Consider the following 24464-nt stretch of genomic DNA (forward strand, 5'->3'; position numbering starts at 1 on the left):
CAGAACACGCCAATTTTTAAGTTTTTTTCGTAGATATTTTGTTACATAAATGTCTGATCTTCAGACACAAGTAAAGTTGTATGTTGCATGCATAAATCACTTTATTTCAAAATGCATTATACATTCTTATAAATGTTAAATTACTCTTACTGTTTCATTAGGACAGTTATGTATTGCATAAATCACTTGAATCCACATTAGATTATACTTGTTAACATTTTTGTACGGTTTCATTGTGGGTTTTAAGATATGTATGGATAGATGATAATGCAAAGTAACATTGGTCAGATTTAACAAGACATATCTTGGGCAGCATCCATAGCCTTTGGTCAATTACCAGATCGCCCTAAATCACGATAATTTTGTTTAACCAAGATTTTGACGTACAATTGTAACCATTCACAAGAATATAATCGGGTTAAAAAATATTCAAGATTTAGTGAATAGTCTCCCAATTTCTGTTGTGATCAAATGGTGCCAAAACAAATACATTTGACACGGATTTGCATTTTACCTGACCTAAACGTACTTTGTGTTGGTATTTTGTTTTCAAAATTTGAAGTCTTCAGACCATTATATGTTGCACAAATCACTTGACTCCAAAATACACATTATATTTTTTCTTGTACTAACGGTTTCATTTAGGATTTCTCTGTGTTAAGTATATAGATGCAGTCAATAGGATAGATAACTTTGGTCAGAATTTACAAGACATACCTTGGGCATCCGTAGCCTTTGGTCATTTGCCATGTAGTAGCATATGACGAGGATTTAGTTTGACGTATAGTTGTCGATGTTCTTATGATGTGGATGTATAAATTAACCAGTTCATCATAGCAAAGAATTCGTTTTCAACATTAGGCTGTTTTTTTATTACTTAGTCGTGAACTTGTATTATTTCGGTCATTTGCCGCGAAATAAGAGGTCATCGACTAAGACCTCAGTGGCGGATCCAGGATTTGAGTTTAAGGGGGGGCGTTGATTGAATTAAATGCCGTGCAAAGCAAGGCAAAAAATATTATTGGGTGAAACTGGCGGTGAAAATTGTTTTCTTACCGATTTAGTGGGGGGCTACGCCCGGTACGCCAGTCCTTGGATCCGCGCCTGGACCTGACGATACAGATATCTGAGTAATGATGGGATATACCATTACCTTTGATTTGCTATTTAGTTATTGTCTTATTTTCTTATTTTGAAGGAAATTCTAATAATCTAGCTGTTTGTGCATCAGCGTAAAAACAGGTTCACCCTAGAATCAGCCAGACGGTGATAGTTCTATTTTTGTCAACATTTTGATTATACCATTAGTGACGTAAGAAACACTCAAAGGGAAATCAAAGCAACAAAGTTTCGAATGGTAATCAACAGAATGCAGTCCAAGGAGAACCACTGGACAGGAAAAAATAGACACACACACTGAAGAACACGGTATAAACCAAAACAACACTTACGAAGAAATAAAAGAAAAGTCTATTAGCCATTTACTGGGAGCATGGACCAGTTGCATAGCTAGGTAATGCGACTTCTGCCTTTCTAGAAACACCCGCCGAGTTGCTTACAAGATGTCATGTCTGGAGTAGAGGAAAGAGGATTGAAAAAATATGATTCAGTGATCAAATAATTTTTTTTTTTTTATTTTTTTTTTGGAAAAGTGAAAAAAATGTTATTTGTACTGTTTTTGACAAAATATACAACTAAACTGCTTGACTAAATTCATTACTATTCCAAGCTCAGATAAACTGTGCAGGTCCGGGTGTTAAAAGAATAGGCCTACAGCAGCGCTAAGCTTGTCGTATAAGGCGACTAAATAGTGCTCAGAAATCTAGCCTGGGGCTAGGCGCTCTGCCCACAGAGCAACTGGGATGTGTGCCCCAGGTGGTGGAATGGGGTACCCCTGGTGTGTTACATGCTGGGGTTGTCAGGCTATAATACGGAAGACCTGACCGCAAACCATAGTGGTGCACCGTGTTGGGAAAGATGCCACGTTCCTCGCATGTTAAAGAACCCTGCTGTGGTATTCGATAGGAGTAGGAACCTTTGCACTCTGCCACAGGAGGCTGAATTGCCCGACCTTACCCATCCCTCCCTTTTTCTAGTGGCAAAATTTGTCGACCCTACTGTCCTTGTGTCCAATCGCATTTTTCATTTCATCATCATTTCATGTTCATTTTATCACCCATTTCATGTTCATCGTCTGAATATAGCTGAAATATTGCTGCTCGGACGTTAAACCCCAACAATCAATCAATCAATCTCATTTGTATATATATATATATATATATATATATATATATATTACAAAAATAATTTTCTGAAATTTTAGACTGTTAGGGGAATTGATTAAAATGACTTCTAAATGTATTCTTAACCAGTCCTTTCTTTGTTCATTTGTGTAACGTATAATCATTTTCTTTACTTCTGATTTAACAAGGGACTGATTCTATGTGTGTTAATTTGTGTAATATTTTTCCACAGTGGTCAGATTTAAAAGGGGATGAGTTGTGATCACGCCAAAGTATTTTAACTCCTCCTCATTTTTTTGCGCCTGTCCCAAGTCAGGAATTTCTGGCCTCTGTATGCATTGTTTGGTTATCACTTTCACTTCACTTTTATGTTGCTGCAGTATATAGGGGCAACAATTTCGCTAAACCTGTGTATAATGATGTTTTTGGGCCAGCTGCAGCCTGTCCTGTGGTGTGAGGTTTCCTCGTCGTTCACTGAAAACCCATGGTTGGCCTTGACCTGATATTTTTCATCCCGGTGGGGTGATTGTCACCATTTTCCATTCACGTTATTTGTCTCGTTTGTTTGACTTTTTACAAAACATTGACGAAACTTTACCGAATTATCAAAACAGAAGGAAACTTGAGAGAGATCAGAAATCATAGACGTTCCCACAGCATGAAAACAGGGTGACTCGCATCGAAACAATAGGCCAATTCAAAGAATTGGCCAAAAACGTTGAATACACAATGTAGACAACAGAATACAAAACAATTGTATTTAAAAATGTATTTTATTCAATAAATAATAGAGGGTTGAACAGAAGGTTAAGCATATTCAGCCTTCTCCATGAAACAAAGCCTAATACAGAATGTCTTAATACATGTAAAAATATAAAACACAAGTTTAAGTATTGAATCTGTTTGATTTCAAAATAAAATTAATGAGACAAATAATGAAAATAAAGTGGCAGTATATCATGCACAGGAAGAATGGTATTATGAGAAAACAGTATTTCGTATAAGAAATAATAAATGAATTACTACATACTGTACGTAATTGTACTTAAAAAAAAGCTCAACATTTACTTTGACTATCAACATATTGTGTGGCATTTAATAGCAAAAAGAACTATAGAGATTTATACTATATCAAAAATTGCAATTCTATTGAGAAAGTTATAGTAACAAAGGTGTTTATTCCGAGAAAAAACCCTGGAATTAGAGATAAGAGAATTAAGAGAAAACATAAAAAAAATAACAAGTTTTAAGTTGTGCTGCAAGCAAGTCACATACAAGTCCCCTCACGTTCCGCAAATGATCACAGATTCCAAAATTGAAATTCAGTGTACAATTTCCACCCTATATACCAATTTTCATAAAATTTGGATGAAATTTACACTGTATTACAGTGGGGCAAATTATATTAGATGGCGGCCATTTGAAAAATCACAAAAATCAACCAAATTTTTCATTTTGTTCGTTACCATGGCAACACATGAAATACCATTTCACTTCTTTGGTATGATATAGAGATCATCAAACACTACCACAACACCAATTTTCAAGATGATAGTGTAGCTACTTTGATTTACAGGATATCAAAATGTCCTATATTATGATCTATACCCGTTTTCGACCGAAGCACCCCACCTTTTATTTTATTTTATTTTTTTTTGTGAAGTAATCATCTAGGGGTTAACATTCCCAAAATGTTAAATTTAGCGCACAATTGTAAGCCTAAATATCAAGTTTCATACAATTCAAATGATATTTACACAAACCTTATTTTGGCCTGCGGCCATTTTAAAATGGTGGCTATCTAAAAAAAATCCGAAATATGCATTAAATTACAATTAGATTGTTTTATATTGCTTTGACGTTTGGTGAAGATATCTCTTTTTTTTGTTACCATGGCAACACAAAATTTATCGATTCACTTTTTTGCATAATATTGTAGAACTCATCGAGCTCTATTACCACACCAATTTTTAAGTTATTGGCTACCTAGAGTTCCGAGATATTGCAATGTCCTATATTATGACTTACCCCCTTTTCCGCCAAAGCGCCCCTCCCCTCAAAACTTTTTTGCGGCGTGCACATCTGTGGGGTGAGGCCCAACTTCTGAGAAAGTTTCGTTTCTTTCCCCGAAGTAGTTTTTCGAGAAAACGTGCGGACAAGTTCATCAGTAAAAAAAGTACAAAAACAATAAGTCCCCGACACTTCGTGTTCGGGGGCTTAATAATTACATATAAAAATTAAATGTAAAAAACAAAGTAGCTGAAAGCTTAAAGAACTAAAGCACTTGTAATGTGAACTGATTTAAACGGGAATAACATCGTGTGTTTGGAAAAGTAAGGATTTCTTCCTCCACCAGGGGCACCTATGAAAAAAGAAATGGTACAAATTCGGTGAGTTGTCAATGCGGTGTGATGTAAATCTTAACTGAAGGTAGTATATTCGATGGGAAACACCCGGAGACGCCATTTCCATGTAAAATAACAACAAAGTGTTAATAAAAGAGATTTTTCAAGGCCCAAAACTTTTACGTATGCAACTCTAACACTCTATCACTTTTAAAGTAAGTATATTTTATTATGGAGACTTTTGTGAATAATGGCAATACAGACAAGAATGGGAAACACATGATCACCCAATCAGAATGTTTACATAGTAATTGTTATTTTAATACATGCAGTTTAAGAATTATTTACACAATGACACGTTTATCAAATTGATAAATTCAGATATACTTACATTGTTTTTCATTGAGCTTTGGCTTGATTACAGAAAATTGTGTAAGTTTTATTTGATTGCAAATCATATAAACTGCACTATCTATGGTGTAAAATATTCGATTATTATTTTTTCAATGTTTGTCATTATTTTCTAAAAGATATACATTTAATTTTTATATATCTATCTGAATGCAGGACAAGCGCATGTTGAAGCTATATGTACATGTATGACGAGAATCTGTTGTGACGTATATTTGGCTGAAGCAAGGCCATAGGTTTGTCTTGAAGCCAAATTATGTCCATTATTGCTTATTTATTACCTAAATGGATGCCCATATTTTCCACCGTGACAGAATAAGTTAGTATAAAAAGGTTGCTTTGTCAACAATGTGTAGGAGTTAAGCGGTCGGTCATTTCACTGTCCTAAATAATAGTACAATTGTAGTAAGTAAGCAAAATAAAAAAAGGTCTTTAGGAAAGCATTATTGAACTACATACTTCTCAAAACCCTTTTTGTGACACGTTGATTTGAAACTTTCGGTCTTTGCGAAAGTATTCGTCCACAAGTCATGCTAAAATTCAAGTTTGTTATTCTTTTGTAAGAAATAATTTGTACCTTGTGTGCATGTTGAAATCATAAACGGATTCGACTTGTTCATAAATAGTTCTTCTGATGGACAATAATGACGTTTCGTGGTTCACATTCGTTCGAAATAACATATTGCCGTTCTAGATATCAGTTGCGATTAAAAACAGTATCTACATTTTAGACTGGTTTACTAATTTATATTTGGTTCCTCTTTCTGGTTGGATGCATCCTCTTAGTTGATGCAATATGTGATATGTTTATGACTTTATAAACTCCTCCATGTTCCAGTCTCAGATAACACTGGTAGGTTTGATTGATTTGCATTTACGAAACAAAGTGTACCGGGCATCAATTGACAGATTTTTGCATTGTTCTGAAGCCTTAGAGTAAAGTTGTATGTGTTTACCCTTCCGGAGCACATGTCTGTACTCCCCCTTTTTTGTGAGAATTTATATTGCTAGTGCTTTAGTTTTTTTGTATTATTGCTAGTGCCTTAGTTTTTTTTGTATTATTGCTAGTGCCTTAGTTTTTTTTTTTTGTATTATTGCTAGTGCTTTAGTTTTTTTTGTATTATTGTTAGTGCTTTAGTTTTTTTGTATTATTGCTAGTGCTTTAGGTTTTTTTTTTATTATTGCTAGTGCTTTAGTTTTTTTGTATTATTGCTAGTGCTTTAGTTTTTTTTTGTGTTATGCCTTATTTTCCTTATGTTAAATTTTATAGGTAATCGAGTTTGTTCTGTTCGCTACATTGTGTATGTAGATCTTAGTTTCCAGTTTTCCTATTCAGGCCATGACCATTGTTTACGCTTCGGTTTTTTTGTGGTTTTTTTTTGCAAATACTTAACCATTTATACCACATGATCATCAGAAAACATTAGAAAATGTAAAGCTGGCAAATATGGTAGAGATGTCAAATTTTGTACAATTGGGGCTGTTGTACCTGTTATCGTTAATCACATGATCAAAAGGGGAAACTGTACAGAGAGCAAACACTACCTTTAATTACTCCACTAGAATGGAAGAATATTGCTTTTTTATACATGTTTAATCATAAATAATAAAAACAAATACCTCATAGGTAACTTAACAAAACAAATAGAAAACAGAAATTTGCATGAACTACGTCTTATTTCATTCTCTCGCTGGCACTGATGATGTTTACATGTTTTATAAGAAAAAAAAACGATAAATACAAAGACCTATTAAAAAATGGTGAAAAAAAAACAAAGAAAAACTATTGCAGAAAGATTGTATGAAGTACAGGCGACTTATAATTTTCAGCTGTTCCTTAAAAATATACCCCTTTGACTAGTTAAACAATTATTATGATAAGACAATATAAAACCAGCACGATATTGCATGAACATTGTTCCATAATCATGTTTATAATTCATCAGGAACAAAAAATTCAGCCTACATGCACATTGTTTCATGTTTACTGTACATGATCCATCTGATCATGCGTCGTACATTAGGGATAATTACCAAGCTCTTAACGTAATTTAGTAGAGAGCTTATCATATAATTGTGCTCTTCTCTTCAATATGATATTGATTGAACGAGTTGCCCCTATTTATATGTTATTAATGATGTTACGACTTTCTAAGTTGTTGGTTTTATGTTATATTGCAATATAATCTATGGGCAATTTGCTTTTTTGAGATAGTGTTGCATGTGCCATGCCTCTGATATGTCTACATAGTTTTATAGCATGGTTTTTTTTTATTTGATCCACATACAAAATGTATACTAGCATTGTAAACGATGGAGTTCGGGTGACCCTTATTTTCAGATTTCTAGCGTTTTTTGGGAGGGGCGGTATTATTGGTATTGCATCCGTTCGTTGATATATTTTTTTTTTATTTTAAGTAGTTTGTCTTGTTCTATCGGTAAGGATATTCTGCATTGTAAATGGTGGAGTTTCATTCGTTTTAGTAAATTAATAATATTGAATGAAAGCAATTTGGAAACAACATTTTGTAAATGGCACTACTGTTTGGGTCTGCCATGAACGCCCTCTTAATTTACCATTATTATCCCCCATCAGGCTTAGAGCGTCGGCAGCTGAGAGGGAAGTAGAATTGTAGCTCTTGGGAAATATATTAATTCATGTGCATATAATTTCCTTGAAATTGATTGGAAGAAAAAATTGATCAATGATTAATTAATCCCAGTTCATACCTGGTCAGAATTATTTTTGATCAAATATGTCAATTTTTAACTTGATATTTACCTTTCTATAATTTATTAATCCCCTGATTCCAATAAATGACAATCATTTTCCAATCTAATTTTGCTTTTTCTCTGTACAAATTTGCTAAGCATTATTGTTTTGTCAGTATCATCTACAATGCTGCATCCCAGGGCAGTGTCGATGAAGTCATTGCAAAGTAGAGTTGACAAAAAATATGATGCATTGGACAGGTTACAAAACGGTATCAATCATAATGGATATCCTGTTTATTTATGTTTTTATTTGTTTTTGTTTTTGAAGTCAGCGGTACCAGCCAGAGGTGGAAATTTATAATTTGGTTTAATGACCGTGAGAGTTTAGGGGTAATCCAATGATTAGGTTGCATACTTTTATAATTATAATGGGATAAAGAAACCATGTGATGGAGACACTAGCTACAAGTAGCAACACAACGAAAGGCCATTACATAAATTAAAACTGAAGATATTAAATACATATACATGTAATGGTGACGAAGCAATGTACACAAAAGCATGGTAAAAAAATCAAAATTTAACTTTTAAATCATTGTACTGAAAAGTGTTAACAAAAGGTATTAAAGTCGATGTTATCTGTTTGTCTCATTCCATCAATTAACGCATCACAAAAGTACTACAAATAAGATAATCATATGTTGCTCGATTCATATGAGGAGCGTAAATGGTTCTATTATCAACTGGATTCACTGAACTTATGGCTAGAAAAACCATCAATATCCAGTTTGTGCATGTAAAATCGGGAGCTTAAAAACAGCATCATTGCAGCATCATTCTCTTATACTTGGTAAATACAATTGAGAACCACACCGGTGTAGAAAACAGCTAGATTCAATGATTAAGTACATATCAAATTTTAACTTTTTTCCAAGGATGGTCAAAACATGACACTCAAATGTTTACGAAAATGATGTAATCAGCTATTAGATACCAGAAATTCGACCCAAAGATATTTCAGACCAGAACAACTCACAATTCCTTACCAAAGCCAGCCATATATATTTCAAACCACGAAAATAGGATATTGCGTAAGGACAATAAAAACCGTATATCATAACAAATTTTACCATTTTGGACTTTAAAAATAACGGCTGACAAAAATAATTATAGGACATGTTTAAGGCTTCACCTTCCTTATATTATGATATGATAATCATAGTTCTCCATGGTTTGGTCATTTAAACTTCTTTCATGACTAGATATTTTGCCAAATCACATTATGGGGCTATGTGATATGAAAAATTGTGATCTTTCTTTTGGTAATTCCGATGGGTTGTTGAGTGGTTTGTATTATTTTCTTAGAAACCTGATTGGTCGAAAGCGACGTTGCACGTTTCTTCCGTTGTTCTCCTAAAAAATGATGACGGCGTAGACATACGGTAGCTCAAATTTTCGCCGATGATAGATGCCAAATGTCAATTCAGCGCCAAATATTAAAAAGGAATCATAGAGAAAGGGTTTCCATTATTCGTGAAAGTTAAATATCGCAAAATATCAATTCGCGTTATTTAGTTTCAACATTAATATAGTTCGCAATATTCAACTTTCACTTATTTCGAAACCTATAAAACCATCTTGTGATAACCATGTGAGAATCAAATGATTCTCGCATGTAAATATTGGCATGCTAACAGGATCACCATATGTGTGCGAAAATTTTAAAATAATCATGAATGTAAAGCGAAATATATATTATGCATATCACGCTCTCGATTCGTGTGATAATCATGTGTGCCACTTTCCGCTTTGTATATTAGTGAGACAAACAAACGACGGAAAAAGTACGTAAAACGTAAAAATGATGTCGTTTATGGGGTCGATAACAACACCTTTAAGAGAACAATCTAAAACCAAGCAAAGTAAAACCACCAAAAACTAAGGCACATTTCTGGTGTCAGCTTAAGAACGGGAAAAATAATAATGTAAAGCATTGCAAGTATTAAGGCATATATATAAACTAGTATGAAATTAAAGACCTCTTTACACTAATTCAATGTCACTGCTCTGCTGTGTCAAAACGACATATGATATTTCAAAGATACAACCTCCTTATAAACATATTTTTATTGGCCTCCTGGCTATGTGTCCCCATACATGTTATTCGGTGCTATGGCATAACTGCCCTTTAACTACTGGTTTCAAAAGTCCATGCTACCTTTGCTAGTTTTTGGCCTGTATGACGTCCTGTTAGGAATGTAACTGTCTATTACAGATCAATAGGTTTCTATGCGACTAACTAAACCGTCTGATGAACCGATACCTTACGTTCATGGTAATAGGCATAAGAAAGCACATGTACTTTCCGTTTTACTGTCATATAGGGAAAACGAATTTATAACTAACAAAGTCAGTGCGCTGTTAGATTGATAGCCAATAGCAAACTGTATTCTTATTCTAATGCACAACAGTTGAAGAATTCCGAGTTACCCATTTTTATAGTGTATAAAACATTTTGTATTGTATGTTTTACAGAATATTTCCTTTATTTCAGAGGCAATCATTGTAAAACTAAATTTTATAAACCACAAGAAAAAAATCCTCATAATATTATGTAATGAGGTATTTAATGTATTCATAAAATTAATTTAAACATTATTATCTTAATTTTCATACGTTGACTTAGTGCGTTTCGAAATAAAAAAAAAATCTTCCGAGATTCATTGAATGAACTTAATTCTGTTAGCGGCGGCATCTCCATAATGAAATTTTGACCGGTAAAACTTGTCAATAAAGGCTTTAAAAAACGAGTGTATTTAGGTTAAGCTTTCATTCAACTTTTGCTATCCAGTATATAAGCTGATTTAAAGAATGTTATACTTGTGACCGATTTCTAATTACTTAGAAGCCACACAATATTATATGCGTTTTTGCTCTAGGCGGAACATCTTGTATAAATCATTACAAGCAAATAAATGTCTTATTTTAATTTCCCCCAAGACCAACGACGTCGGAAGACCAACAGCAGGTAGCAATACACATAAATTATTATATGTGCAATACACAACTTGTAATATGACACGCAGGGTCATATAAATCTACGTAATGGGCATGGCCCTTTATGTATGCAGTAGTGTTCGTGGATGAAGGACAATTAATTATCTAATTAGGAATATATTATGATATGTATGTATTTGGTATGATTTAATGCTTATTTATGCACTTTTGGCGTCACAGAGCTTTCCTAGAATTCGAGTCCGTGAATAACGAGAGTCTTACCAAGCCAATTGATATGACCTACCTTCAGGAGGCAAAACGGCCTTGGGCAGGACATTTCTTATTTTTAAAAACCCAACCAGATCCACGGACATGTGGAAATTGAAATTACCACCGTCATGCATTCACATTTTCCCATCGGAATTTAAAACAGCAGATGATACAAATATCGATCTCAGACGTTTGATGAATTAATGAGAAACAAACAAAAAACAGATAATTTCTTTCATACTAAGAGTATAACTAGTTTTGGTTACGCCGATTATTAACTAAGTTTTTATGAAGAGTAAAATTAAATACATACGACTGATTGATTGATTGATTTATTTATTTATTTATTGACACATGGTAGACAGTTTATGCATTCCAGAACAATAGCGTTTGATCAATGAACAGACCCTACTTCATACTAGCCCGACAGTCACATGGGTCTTAGCTGTTTGTTTTTGGGCAGCAAGTCTTCCTATTAAATACCTAGTACTTGGCGGAGAAACAGTTGCTACCAATTTTAAAGACTTTTCGCAATCTTACATTGCTTAATGGATTTCCATTACTACTTTGCAATTTTGCGTTATCTCTCTATGGGTGTTAGTGGTTTGTTCTCATCATTCTTTCAGGTGATGGGAAACATACCCTCTGCTTTTCTGAGCGCATCACAATAGTCTGACAATTTGTTTACATATATTCAAACGTTAGTATTTTTACTAGTCAATCCCACAGTTTTGCGTTTGAAACCCTGTGTGCAATCTAAACAATTTATAGCTTTTGACTGTATCGTGGTGTAATTGCCTCAAAAAAATTAAAATTTCATTTCACTTTTAAGATTAATTAGACTTGCCCTTATGATACGGAGTTTCCTCAGAGACGGAAGATGTATACCTTATTATGTTAACTGTCTAGAGCGCAATAAAAACATCCAACACATAATTCACTAATAATTGCATTACTGAGGCACAAACTAGTTGTCGTTTACATGCAAACAGGTAAAATATTGCACAAACCATGTTCTCGACCTGACATAATGCATTACTTACCGTGATATATCTACATCTTATTGTCTTCTGCTACGACGCACAGCATCGGGGTCATCCGGGGTCAATTACAAGATAAATTTTCTGTCACCATGTAGCAAATTGATTTTTTGGTGTTTGTTTACGTGCATATCATTAGGGAATAGATGAAAATGTGTTTATAGAAATGTTAATGGTTGAATTACGTTATGAAAACAAACCAGACTCCCTTCAAATTATCAAGAATGTCGAAAAGGTGAAAATTGCACATCGTTTACTTCGTTACTGAGTACTAGATCAACTTCTTCTTGTTATATGTTTAAAAGAAATGGGATTTTTACGATTATAACCTTTAATTGTTTTCAAAAGAAATACTATGTTTAACTTCGTAAATACTAGTAATTGAGTGGGCCTGTTGGATTAAAAATCCTAATTAGGATATGTAAGTTATATATCATCAATATGACGAAGCCTACGAATTTACGAATCTGCGACATCAAATAGTAATCAAAGGAAGCAAGATTCTAGCGAAAATCAAAAGAATGTAATCCAGAGACAAAGACTAGACATTGAAAACAGACACACACAACAAAGAACACAAAATAGCCAAAAAATACATACAAAGTAACAAAAGTAAGTGAGCAACACGGACCCCACTAAAACTGGGAGCATGGACCAGGTGCACGAACGTTTTGAAACACAGACGTGACAAACTAAGAGTTATCCGTGGACAAAATACAACCGGAAACACAATTACACATTCCTTAAACTATTGTGACAGGCGGGTGGTTAGACTAACGAAGTCGAGCGTCAACCTTTGGTGACGCAGGTAAAATACAACTAAGGACGAGTTGCATACATCAACGAAACGAAACGATCACCATGGATTTATTTGTTTGTTAGTGTGTTACTTGGGATTCCATTCCACAATTGGCTTTGAAAGTGTTTATTACTCTATGTATTTATCAAATTGTTCGCTTAGTTTTGTATGACGTGACATCGGTTTGTGCTACTGGGTCATCTGATTTGTAGCTTTCGTATTTACCTGTCATTATGAAGTCGATACCATTGGACAAACACTCTCAATGCCAGATTCGGAGTTGGTTCAGGGGTTGGACCCCTTCTTACGTTTGCAAAAATGGATAAAAAATGAGCAAATGAAATCCTGGTCCCCCTTTATTATAAATAAAATCCCTTGATTAGACCCTGCTACAAATGTACCAGGGATCAACCATCCTTCAAGTGTGGAATTACGGTAGAATCTGCTATTATGAACTGTTGCGTTCTATAGGTAGTTCTTATCTGTTTCTGGTATTTTCACTCTAAAATGGCCAACTTCTCTTCAGCATAATGGTTTCCGAACCGCCTCCTATTTTCAAATCCTGCATGCCCTTTTTAGTTCCCCGTTCTGTCCCCATGTGTTTTTATACCTCCTTTTTACTCTAATTTGACAAACACCTATCTTAACATGACCAAGTACTGAATAGCTTCTTGTGTAAAACATCAAATTCTAACAAAGCAGTGGATACCAGATGAAGTAGAACGGAATATTGGAAAAACTAGATGGACAACAAAAAACAAAACAGATTGACGCAATGGGACATTAGGCAGCTTACAGGCAACATTGGCCAACCCAGGTGGACAAAGGATGGCTAACATAGGACTAAGTGGAAGTGGAATGCTTCATTGGCAGCAGACAAATAACTTTGGTGAAACTTTGTTATGGTGTTCCAGGCAACCCAGTTTAAAGAGGCAGGATTAAATATGTATATCTGCCACACCAGTAGGAACATTTAACCGCATTATCTATTATCAACTTTTGTTTAAAGAAAATTTAAAAGAATCCCATTGTCCTTTTCAAAGACGGGGTAGCTAGCCGTTTTCCAAATTATGTCATCAGCTAGTGGAACCAGAAAATTACGATTCTTAAAATGGGTAACAGTGGAGAATAAATTGAAGATCGTTTCGTGTTTGCGAATATCGACAAAAAGTGGATATTCTGTTGGAATTTTTAACGTAATTTTCATTAATAGAAGACTTGTGTCTTATTTCAGCAGTACTACTCAGAACCTTATATTGTAGAAACTGCATGAATCTTTATGATTTCAGAATATCTCTCGCTTCATTCATGTAATTGAGGACAATGACCGCTAGACTAGTTCCCAACTTCAATTGGCTGTAACCTTATCATAACATTATATTTAACAAATGCTGGATCCTGAGCACCATGTGAAATGTTAAATATTAGCAATGAGATAAGACTGGTGTAACTTGTTTAGTATAAGCTTGTTTCTGTTCTGTTCTGTTTTTTTTTTTCTTCCTTGGAATTATGAGGCTTTAGTTCTTAAGCTGGTTTCTATACTGTACATTATGTCTTTCTTATTAGTAAAACATATATGTGTTGCCAGATCCCTTTTTAAAAGCATTACTCAGCTGAGGACTGCTGACGGACCTTACTCTGCTGGGGACTGCTGACGGACCTTACTCTGCTGAGGACTGCTGACGGACCTTACTCTGCTGGGGACTGTTGACGGACCTTGTCGTTTGTTGTTGTCTTGTATGTGAATAATTGAAAAACTGAATAAGTCTCATAAACAGAACTAAATTTATGAAAATTAAAAAAAAACATATTTGACAATTATAATAGACCAGACCTATCCCTTTCACTGTAAACCTAAAAAATAAGTGGTACATATATCGGCGAAATCAAACCCTTTTTTTCTACTGAACGTTTAAAACTCAAGCTGATAATTTTGTCTGGTTGTCAAGTTGGATTATATAACGCGTCTTTAATATTAGCAAAAAAATACTTCAGTCGGTGTTCCAGTTTAATACCAGTACAATAATAAACCAAATGAGTTGTATCTAATTGTTATGCCTTATTGAGTAAACTCAAATGCGTTGCTCACTTCATTCAAAAGGTCTGTATAAAACCCGACAAGCGTTCTTCGTTAACAAAGAAAGTATCAATTAGATATAAACGAACATGCTTTTTTTAGTGGTTTTTTTTTTCATATCTATTGATTTTAATGTGCTGATTGTGGATAATCTTCTGCTGACATGCCCAACAAAGCATGTTTTTTTTCCTGGTGAGACATAAAATAACTGAGATATAATTGTATTAAAGCGGGTAGATATTTGGTTCTGTTGCTGCAGTGCATCTTTTGCAGAAACATGACCTGATTTTGAAATCTGTGTAAATATTTTATTTTTATATGGCATTAAAAGAAGCAAATCAATGTCATTCAATGAGTTATCCAACACTTTTAGGGGATATTATTTTTGTTTTATTTCGTTTTAAATAATTAACATTTATGTAAATGTATTTTTTTAAATTTTTTTTAAAACATTTTTTTCAATGTCATAATGTCATTAAAAGCTAATAATTTTTAATGAAAACATTGAGGTAGAAAAGCATTTTTTAACATTTTCATTGTTCAAAATAAGTGATTAAATTGCTTTGTTTATAGCCAGAAAAAAATGAGAGGTGCTTTTTTTGTTTTTGTTTTAAAATCAAATTTAAAGGGATTATAAGACACAAGCAACAGGGGAGATGATCCTGAGAACCTAATCTGGTTCTTTCCTGGTCAATATCATCAGCGAACCTAGTATCGTAAAATTTGAGAGAAACTTGTGGAACAAAAATATTAGCCGGGCTTCCAGGTTACCTTAGAACCAAGAATATTTGAAGTTCACTTAAATTTCATTTTTATCAACGATTATATATAGCTACCTTCCATTTGTTTTTTTATAGTCATTAGTTCTCGACTTGTAAGTTCTTCCTTATTGTCAGTGTCTACCAATACAACTAACTCATCATTTCAGAGATATAGAAAAATTAACCCTAACAAAAATCTTATATGAAGAGATCAACATCATACAAGAAAAAAAAATATAACACATTGAAGCAACTAGCACTAAACACACACAGATATTTTTTTGAGAATTAAGCAACTATAAGGTGCATATAGGATTGTTCCAAACTTGTTTGTGTCGTTTTTTTTTCAAGGCATATATTTACAATGAAACATCCGAACCTTATCTGTGAATTAAATAACTGTTCTTTGTGCTGTAGAAGAATGTTTACTTTTAAAGAGATATCTACTCTGTGGACCGACAGGACTAACACCCTTTACGAATTTCAGTATACAGATACATCAAAACCGTACAACTACTTGATATGTTAATTAATGAAAGTAGGTAAAAAGGATCTGGACAACTAAAGCGGAGGTATGGATTTTAAACTTTTCGATCAGCTATTATACGCAATTCTCCTCCTAAAAGGAGATGCACTAAAACCCAAAATAAAAGAAATTTGATCATTTGATAGGTGCATCTGATGTGGGTTTACGTGGAATTTTACTTTAAAATTCGCCATGATCTTTGACTATATATGCATATGTACCTTTATATGTGTGCGAATATGTCACAATTTAAATGACAATTGTCTACATTTTTCATCGCCAAAAATGCTTTATCATCTTTACATAGACATTTTACACTTTCATCCACATCACAGCTTTATTCTGTAAAAATACATTTTTAGCTATAGCACATATCAGTCGAGAAAAAAATGGATAGTATAGTATGACTGTTACTCGACTTAAAAGAGCGAATATAGAGTTAGAAATTAGGTGTTAATCCCTGATTATTTTAGGGTGATTATAGAGAAAAAAGGGGAATATTATAGTATCTGTTCTATAACTGTGCTGCATAGCAGTGTTTGGGTGTGCAATTTGGTAAACGTGCATGAACATCTTAGTCTAATAAATAATTGGTGGCTTTTTCATATTTATGTCTAATATTATAGAGACTCGACATTATATGCTTTACATATTACTGATGGTTTCTGTGGAATTTATCGTATATTCTTACATACTGCACCAATCGACTTTCATCATCCGAGCGGCGACTTTGATGAGTAATTTCAGCACCGGGTTCGGAACGAGATACGTATATTTAGTCGATATTTATGTGAAATACTTTTCTTTATCCTTACTTAATCAAATACACGTGTTCATAATAAACAAAACATCTCTTTGCTAGATGGTATACAATGTAATAATTTGTCTGTCTATCAAAGGATTAGTTTAACAAGTCCAACACTGTAAAACAACATGAAGTAATAATAAAAATAAAGCCAAGACCAACCGCTTACAGACTTTGCTTGTTTGTTTTGCTTAAAAACTTTCGAAACGGCTCTTTTATCTATTGCTGTTTTGTTGGAAGCGTGTGTTTGTAGACGTCTACATCTTGTAGAATATACGTAAATCAGCATTGTTAGTTTTTTTTTACTTTTTTATATGTTAACTTAGTAGTTATTTTCTTGTTTTCTTAAATCCGATGTTCTAATAATATTGCTTAATATTAGACAACAAACCTGAATATCTTGTTTGAATTAAACCCTCCCCTTTGTCTTTTATAGTGTTATTTTCGTATTTATTTTCGTATTCCCGTTCAAATGGGAAAATGCTCATTCATAGTTTTTGGCTTGTTCGATTTATGAGAATTTATAATAGCGTGCGATGATCAGTCGTATTAGGGTTTGAATTCAGTGGTAAACAATACTAAAAGTATATCGACTGCAGAATAATGATATTAATGTTTTTTTCACAACAATCGATAATTGATAGATATATTTTTGCTGTTTATTTAAGCTGGTGCAATCCTGAACTTGTAGCAACAAATACTTTCATAGCCAACCGATGGTTATCTGCGTTAAAGCCAGATTTATCCAACAAGCGTCAGTACGGGGTCTACCAAACGACACGTCTACTTAATATATTTTCATTAGTACTTTCATATGGATATATGCAACATTTCGATCGAAATATGATATCACACACACACACACACACACACACACACACATACACACACACACACACACACTAAAACAAAACAAATCGACGTGAAGTTTTTTTTCTCTTTAAATGCAGTTAATGAAGTGTGTCGAAAAGGGGGCAATTCTGTCATTTTTAATCATTTTTGCTGCCATCAAACTAAATTTGAAGTGTAAGTTGTTTCCCTGATTTTTACAATCTTCTCTAACTTGTCTCTATTTGGCTTTAAAGTAAACCCCTTTAAAATTCACTTAAAAAAAGAAAATTTTGATCAGAAAAGGGGCCTTATTGCTTCTCATTCTTTACTGTAAATATTGTTAATTTTTATTTTCTTTGTATTACTCTTAATAGTTAATAGTTTATATCTAATTGTTGATTATCATTTTTAACCATTACGATAAATTACTGACTATATTATATTCTTCCCGACTGGAATGGTAAAATAGAGCCGAGAAGATTTACTATTTCAACAGGCAGTTACAGTTATTTTTTTTCCTTTGTAGAATTATTCTATTGACAGGATATAATTTTACATTTTAATATACTTGCAAGTTTAAAATTAAGAAACTAAATCACTACATTTTCTATACCGTGTAACATAAGCTATTGATGTACGTCGTAATTCCAGTGCAGTGCTCTTTATTGTTTTAAAAATGTGCACACATAAATCTTAAATTATGAAACTTGATAAGAAATAATTGTCGAAGTCCTGCAGATCAGTCTCCTTATAAGGCTAATCGCTGATATTTCTATCAATGAGCTCACTCCATGTTCAAAGATAAAATATAAAGAAAGGCGATAATATTAAATAAATTCAATGATTTTTCGTTTAAAGTATTTTAATTCTTGGGTTATAAATCTTTCTATTACGTTTGGTGTATAACTTTTAATGCATTGGTTTTGTTGCACAATGAAAGATCGTCTAATTTTGGAACTGCAATTGCAGACATTTGGGGTCATTTAAGAAACGCAATATTCAGACAAGCTATTTGTCTCGTATCATAATTTATAGATATGTGCATGAAAGATTTGAATGGTAAATACCGTTTTAATCAAATTGGTCGGAATTAATATTATGTCATTTCGTAAAGTTTGAGAAAATGTTTTCCGCAATATGACCTTTGACCTTTTTGTTTATACATCTGTAAAACCACAAAAGAAGTCTGCCATATAATTACCTTAAATAAGGTCTATAAAATTATCTATGAAAAACCTGTAAAGTGGTAAGAAAGCTTTTCTACTTAAGAGTCTTGAATTCTACAATTCTTGCAATAAATATCTAGTTTCAGATAAAGCTCTGTACACATGAAAAAATTACTAGTCTTGTCTCCGCATAATTAGATGCTTTCTTTTCCCTGCATCCTGAATTTTGCATTTTATTCTCCAATTCAACCAATAAAATTCTCTTTTTATTATAAACAGGGGCTAATTATTCAATTTTATTTCCATTTTATTCGCCGTGATGATAAGGATTTTTCGTATTATGTGTTTTTGAGGTTTTCTTGACAATCTCAAGACGCTTATCACCGTCATGGTTGGGTATATACGACTTAGTGTGTGGTATTACAAGTGATAAATTACTCAGAATGGTGAATTTTACATCATTTTTGAATTTTTTCAGTGTAACGTTTCTTTCACTGTGAAGTGTTGATTAACTTCTAGATTGTAACGATAGGCTCTCGTGTCTAGTAAAAATCTATTAATATTCTATTTTATTTTAATTCAGCACTAATTAAATGCATCAGTGACCACGTCGTTAAAGTGATGCTTTCTCATAAATTATGTGAGAAAAAAACTAACGTCGGATTAGGGTTATAATATCGCAGAGTAGACTGCAAAAAAAAAATTGAACGTATATCCTCTTCCTAATTATCAGACTGTTAACAGCTATGCGCTTTTTTGAAAATAAATTTCGTGTCAAATAAATCTTCTTCGAACAAGATAGTCGCCCGTCTTATACCAATGCTTTTAACAAAAACATGGCATAGGTTTTTGCAGGCAATTATCTCCAGCAGTTGAGAAAAACCGGCAACAAACCTAAAATTTACTATCAAAATTTTAAAGAGAAATTTTGCGTTTTGGCATCTCGGAGCTTTTAACGTAATGAGACGTTGGCGTTTATCAGTTTGAGCCGAGCGCTGACAGATAGGCACCCGCTAACAAGTGTAACTACACTGAAGTGTTGATGGGATCTAAAATCAGAGAAGTTGACATTTAAACAAACAAACGCAAGTTGAGGATATAAATATCATGAAAGAGATGGAAAATATGCCTCCTCGTTACATAACTTGAATATTGTTTGCAGTGGCATATTAATATTTATGGGTTTGACCTTAGAGTTTATTCTTTCTTGCATTTTTGTGGTTGGCAGACTTAAAAATAATGTTTTTAAAAATCCTATAATTTAACCTCCAGTAAATATTATTGTCGATGAGGAGGTTAGCCTGTCTGTTGAGATAAAGGCACGGGGGTTTCTGTCAGTTTTAATTCTTTAAGTGCATTTTGGGTTTTTGGTAAAACTTTCTATTTCGACACGCCTGATAATTATTCCTCATATATAAAGTCTTGTATTTTGACATTCAAAATCTAACTTTTTCGATTCCTTTATTTACATTTTGGGTTATTTGTCAAGTGGCAAGTAATTTTGGAAAGAGAAGAGCAATGGGGAAAACTTAGAAATAGAAATAGAAACAAATGGAACAAATATGATGAAGGATAAGAGAATCATCTACTATGTTGACATATTTTTTAAAATATAAATATAAGAAATATATACAAAATGTAATTTTAAAGACAATAGGAAAAAGGTAATACTCCATTTCATGGTCGGTGTTATAGATTCCCATTTCCATTCATGTTTTTGTATTCACCCTTAACATATCAACAGCCTTTTACTTTGTTACTATGAATATCAGAATGGTTTTGTCCAATTCTATAGAAAAGGGTATATTTGTTGTTTAACCATGAGTTGTAAGAAAATTTGACAACAAAAGATTTGACAGTATAAATTTTAGGATAACAAAATACATTATTTAAACCTTACACCAGATTTTTCGAGGGTCTTTCAGATTTTAAAGAAGTCAGCTATTGGAAAGCATACAAAAAAGCTCGTGTTTTTGTTTTTTCATAAAAGACTTTTTTGAAATAATGCTTTTTTTTTTAATTTGTGAGATTTGACTAACGTAATCTGTGGAATCTCTTATTTTCAACATAAACGCCCATGAAGTCAATTGAAATTTACTACACGTTAAAATTTAGATTCCTATACAATTAATTTACTTATTTATTTTGATAAATTTACTTTTTTGAAACATTTGTTTACGTCCCACAGCAAGACACGATTTGATCGATAGGAACATAGTTCTGAAATGTGTTTACAGCTTTTTTTCTAAAATTTTTATAAAAGCAAGTTAACTTTTATTTTATGTTAAGTGCCGTGTGGTCATAGTTTAAATATATATTTTGCGCAACAATATTTACATTGGTAAGAATATAGAAAAATAAAACATTACAAATGATAATTTGTATTTGTTTGATTAATATCATTATTCATGTAATATATTCCCTTCAAATGTGAAAAATTCTTGATTTATTTTGATTTCTAACAAATTAAATACATTTGTCAACTTTCTACAAAGGGAAGAAATAAAACGTTTAAAATACTGTAATATATAAATTAATTTATTAGTGGAATTTTTACCTTAAAAAGCATAACAAAAATTGACAAAATTCAACAAAGATTACAGCACAAAAACAATAATGCAGAAAATAGTTTGTTTACGACACACATCACATCAATTTTATAAAATATATTGAAAATAAGTTGCGAAGTTTGTGGTTTTTTTTTTAATTGCACATTTTATGACTTGAATTTCGCAATATTAGCGGTTATGAGTCTTGTGGAACACTTAGAGATCTCATTTCTCATAATTTATCTTTGGTAACAAGCAACATGTGTAGATCACTTACCAATCTCGAGTCATTCTAGACGAAATTATTGGGATATCTTTCATCGAAATATTTACTCATAAGTGAAAACTTGTTTACTTCCGTTATTTCTCCTAAAATTTGACACTGTCACTTTTGTGATTAATGACCCAAAGTGCATTCCTCCGCTAGAAATGTACTTTATATACGCACGTATAATTTCTGTATCAGTTTGGTTCAAGCACAGCCAAATATATTCATGTAATTTCACAATTTCTCTAGACTTTTGGGATTTGTTAAGAGTTCACGTAATATTCTCCAAACTTGCTTAGCAGCGTTGTCCATTGCAGATGTAGATTTCCCGCGGAATAAGTCAACATTTGGTAAGAAATAATGTGGGCACCGGCGATTCTGTAAACACGAGATAAGTTGGAGGAGAATTCCGTTTATCCTATCCCCTAAACAAGTATCATCCCACTCAAGTTCACGCGGATGTTTCTCACACTCGTACATAACAAGTGTCTTTAAATGATATGTCGTGATCGGTTGACCTGGTATATCTAAATGTCTTTCCCTCAAAGTCTTTAATATACTTAAGCATCTTCGACGACACCCTCCATACAAAAGCCTATCTTCAGCGTAACGGAAGGATAGTACCCAAGCGTCTCCTTCAGCTGCACTCTGCTTATCTTTCATGTAGATGCTCTCTCTGGATAACAAGTCGAATCCCTCAGTTTTGACTTCAGCCACGAGGTTAGGATTCGGCCAGGATATATGGGGTACTGGCCAGTGTGCAGCGCTCCGGCACCATATACCCGCACACCGGAAAGCTGGGGTTACCTGTACGACAAATCTTTCTTTTATTCTCAGTTTGACTTCTGTTGTGTCGGCAACCATTTTGACAATGTCTCTATAACTACATTTATCGACTGCTTGTGCCACTAATGTCTGAAACCGAGATCTTATTTTCCGGGCTGAGAGATACCCAGAGGCTGTAATAAACTCGACCCACAAGGACATAGATCTTTTCCTACCGTCGCTCAATTTGAGCACTGCACAACCCGGTATAGTCCCATCGTCAACAAAATTGAAAACGCCCATTTGATTGAGGTATAGCACTACTTCGAATTCTGTCGGGGATACAACTTCAAGTCCTTCATAGCGTCCATTCGCTTCATTTAGTGAGCTAATAAATCGAGGTTCTTGGACCTCAACCTCCTTCAAGACCTCTTGAACAACTTTACACACCTCTCGAATGGTCTTCATGGTAGCACCCTGTCTCGCCTGCACTCGCTCATTATAATACTTATTCAACTGAAAGAGTATTTTCGATTGTGCTGCTAGCATATCGGGCGAGCCACCTTCTAAAAGCATATCCGGATGTGTTCCGTTCATCAAAGTTGAAGCAGAAAAGAATGTTACTGAATCCAAAATTATAGTTCCATTGCTATAATATTCCTTCGTTTCAGATTATTGTCAACACAAAGTTCTCGATTCCATATCTTGTCTATCGTCGGAGCACTAGAATCAACAGCTGATAATACCGATTGTTTCTGGTTTTTGTTCTCGAAAATAGTTTGGACAAGCGAAGATATAAAACATATAGAAGTCTGTATCTTAATGTCATTACAATGTGAATAAAATGTAAACATTAGTTCTTAGACCAATAAAAGTGCACACATTAATAACCACCACGCCTTTGGGTAAACCTACAACCATTTTTGTAACACGAAATATTTTTAGCTACTGCTAAGCCCCGCCTACTAACTGTACATCATATCAACAAGGCAATGATCACGCCTGCCGAGAAATATGCACGCATCATTCGGCAGAGCAAATATTCCTAGCGGGATATCTGATAATATGAATACTAAACTATTTACCGTTTAATTTATTTCTGAATTATTAAATACACAAATATTAGTGAAAAAATGTGGTTAAAATAAATTCTAAAATAAACTTTAAATGCTTATTTTAAACAGTGTTTATTTGATGTTGTTGAATTTTATTGCTGTAGTGATACTTTGAATATTTGTATTTTTGCGAGTGAATTCGAAGTAAATTAACATTTCTTTTTAGGATTTGTAACGGCAAAACCGCAAGTATTGAATTTCAATGTCTTTTAGACCAGTTTTATCGGAACAATTATCATGATTATACGCAATATTAAAGAATCTCGATAAATTAATTAATTCTGAAGTTACAAAATTCTTTCGTTAAATATATATATATCCCTATCGTGGTTTCTTAAATAATTGTGACCAATCTTAAAGCCACTTTTTATTTTGTCATTAGAACTTATGCGATATACGTGTAAATAAATAATTACATGTATATAATTAATCATATTAAAATTAAATATGTTGAATAGAACTTTGAGCGATAAACTATTATTTCATATTCATAATAAATACGCAACTGATAATAACAGTTTCAAAATTACACTTAAAATAGTTTTGATATAGATGGCTACATGTATGTAACATCTTGTTAACTTCGTTTCTTGCGGCGAAGCAAATGATTTCTACTCGTGTCATATTTTATGCGATGGAATACCAATTTTATGATTATTTAATCGTTTTAACATAATATTTTAGTCATAATTTTCTGTACTATTACACTACGAAAATATTTATGTATCTCTAATCGCAAGTATTTTCGACTGACGTCTTTATCGGATTTGTACTTTAAAAT

The 24464-nt window shown here is 33.2% G+C and overlaps 2 protein-coding genes across 9 annotated transcripts in view; one reads left to right on the forward strand and one right to left on the reverse strand.

Annotated features, from left to right (window-relative positions):
* The window catches only part of LOC148605159 (neurobeachin-like), a 169948-nt gene that overhangs the window by 80774 nt on the left and 64710 nt on the right, over window positions 1-24464 (forward strand). The gene's annotated exons all lie outside the window — the stretch shown is intronic.
* LOC148605160 (putative nucleotidyltransferase MAB21L1) lies at window positions 21504-23398 on the reverse strand. The gene has a single exon (XM_088549947.1). The coding sequence runs from the start codon at window positions 23163-23165 to the stop codon at window positions 22038-22040; it is 1128 nt and encodes a 375-aa protein (XP_088406073.1). The 5' UTR covers window positions 23166-23398; the 3' UTR covers window positions 21504-22037.

Source organism: Perna viridis, chromosome 10 (genome assembly GCF_037379345.1).
Source record: "Perna viridis isolate PV_CMFRI_1.1 ecotype Kerala chromosome 10, ASM3737934v1, whole genome shotgun sequence".
Taxonomy (NCBI): Eukaryota; Metazoa; Mollusca; class Bivalvia; order Mytilida; family Mytilidae; genus Perna; species Perna viridis.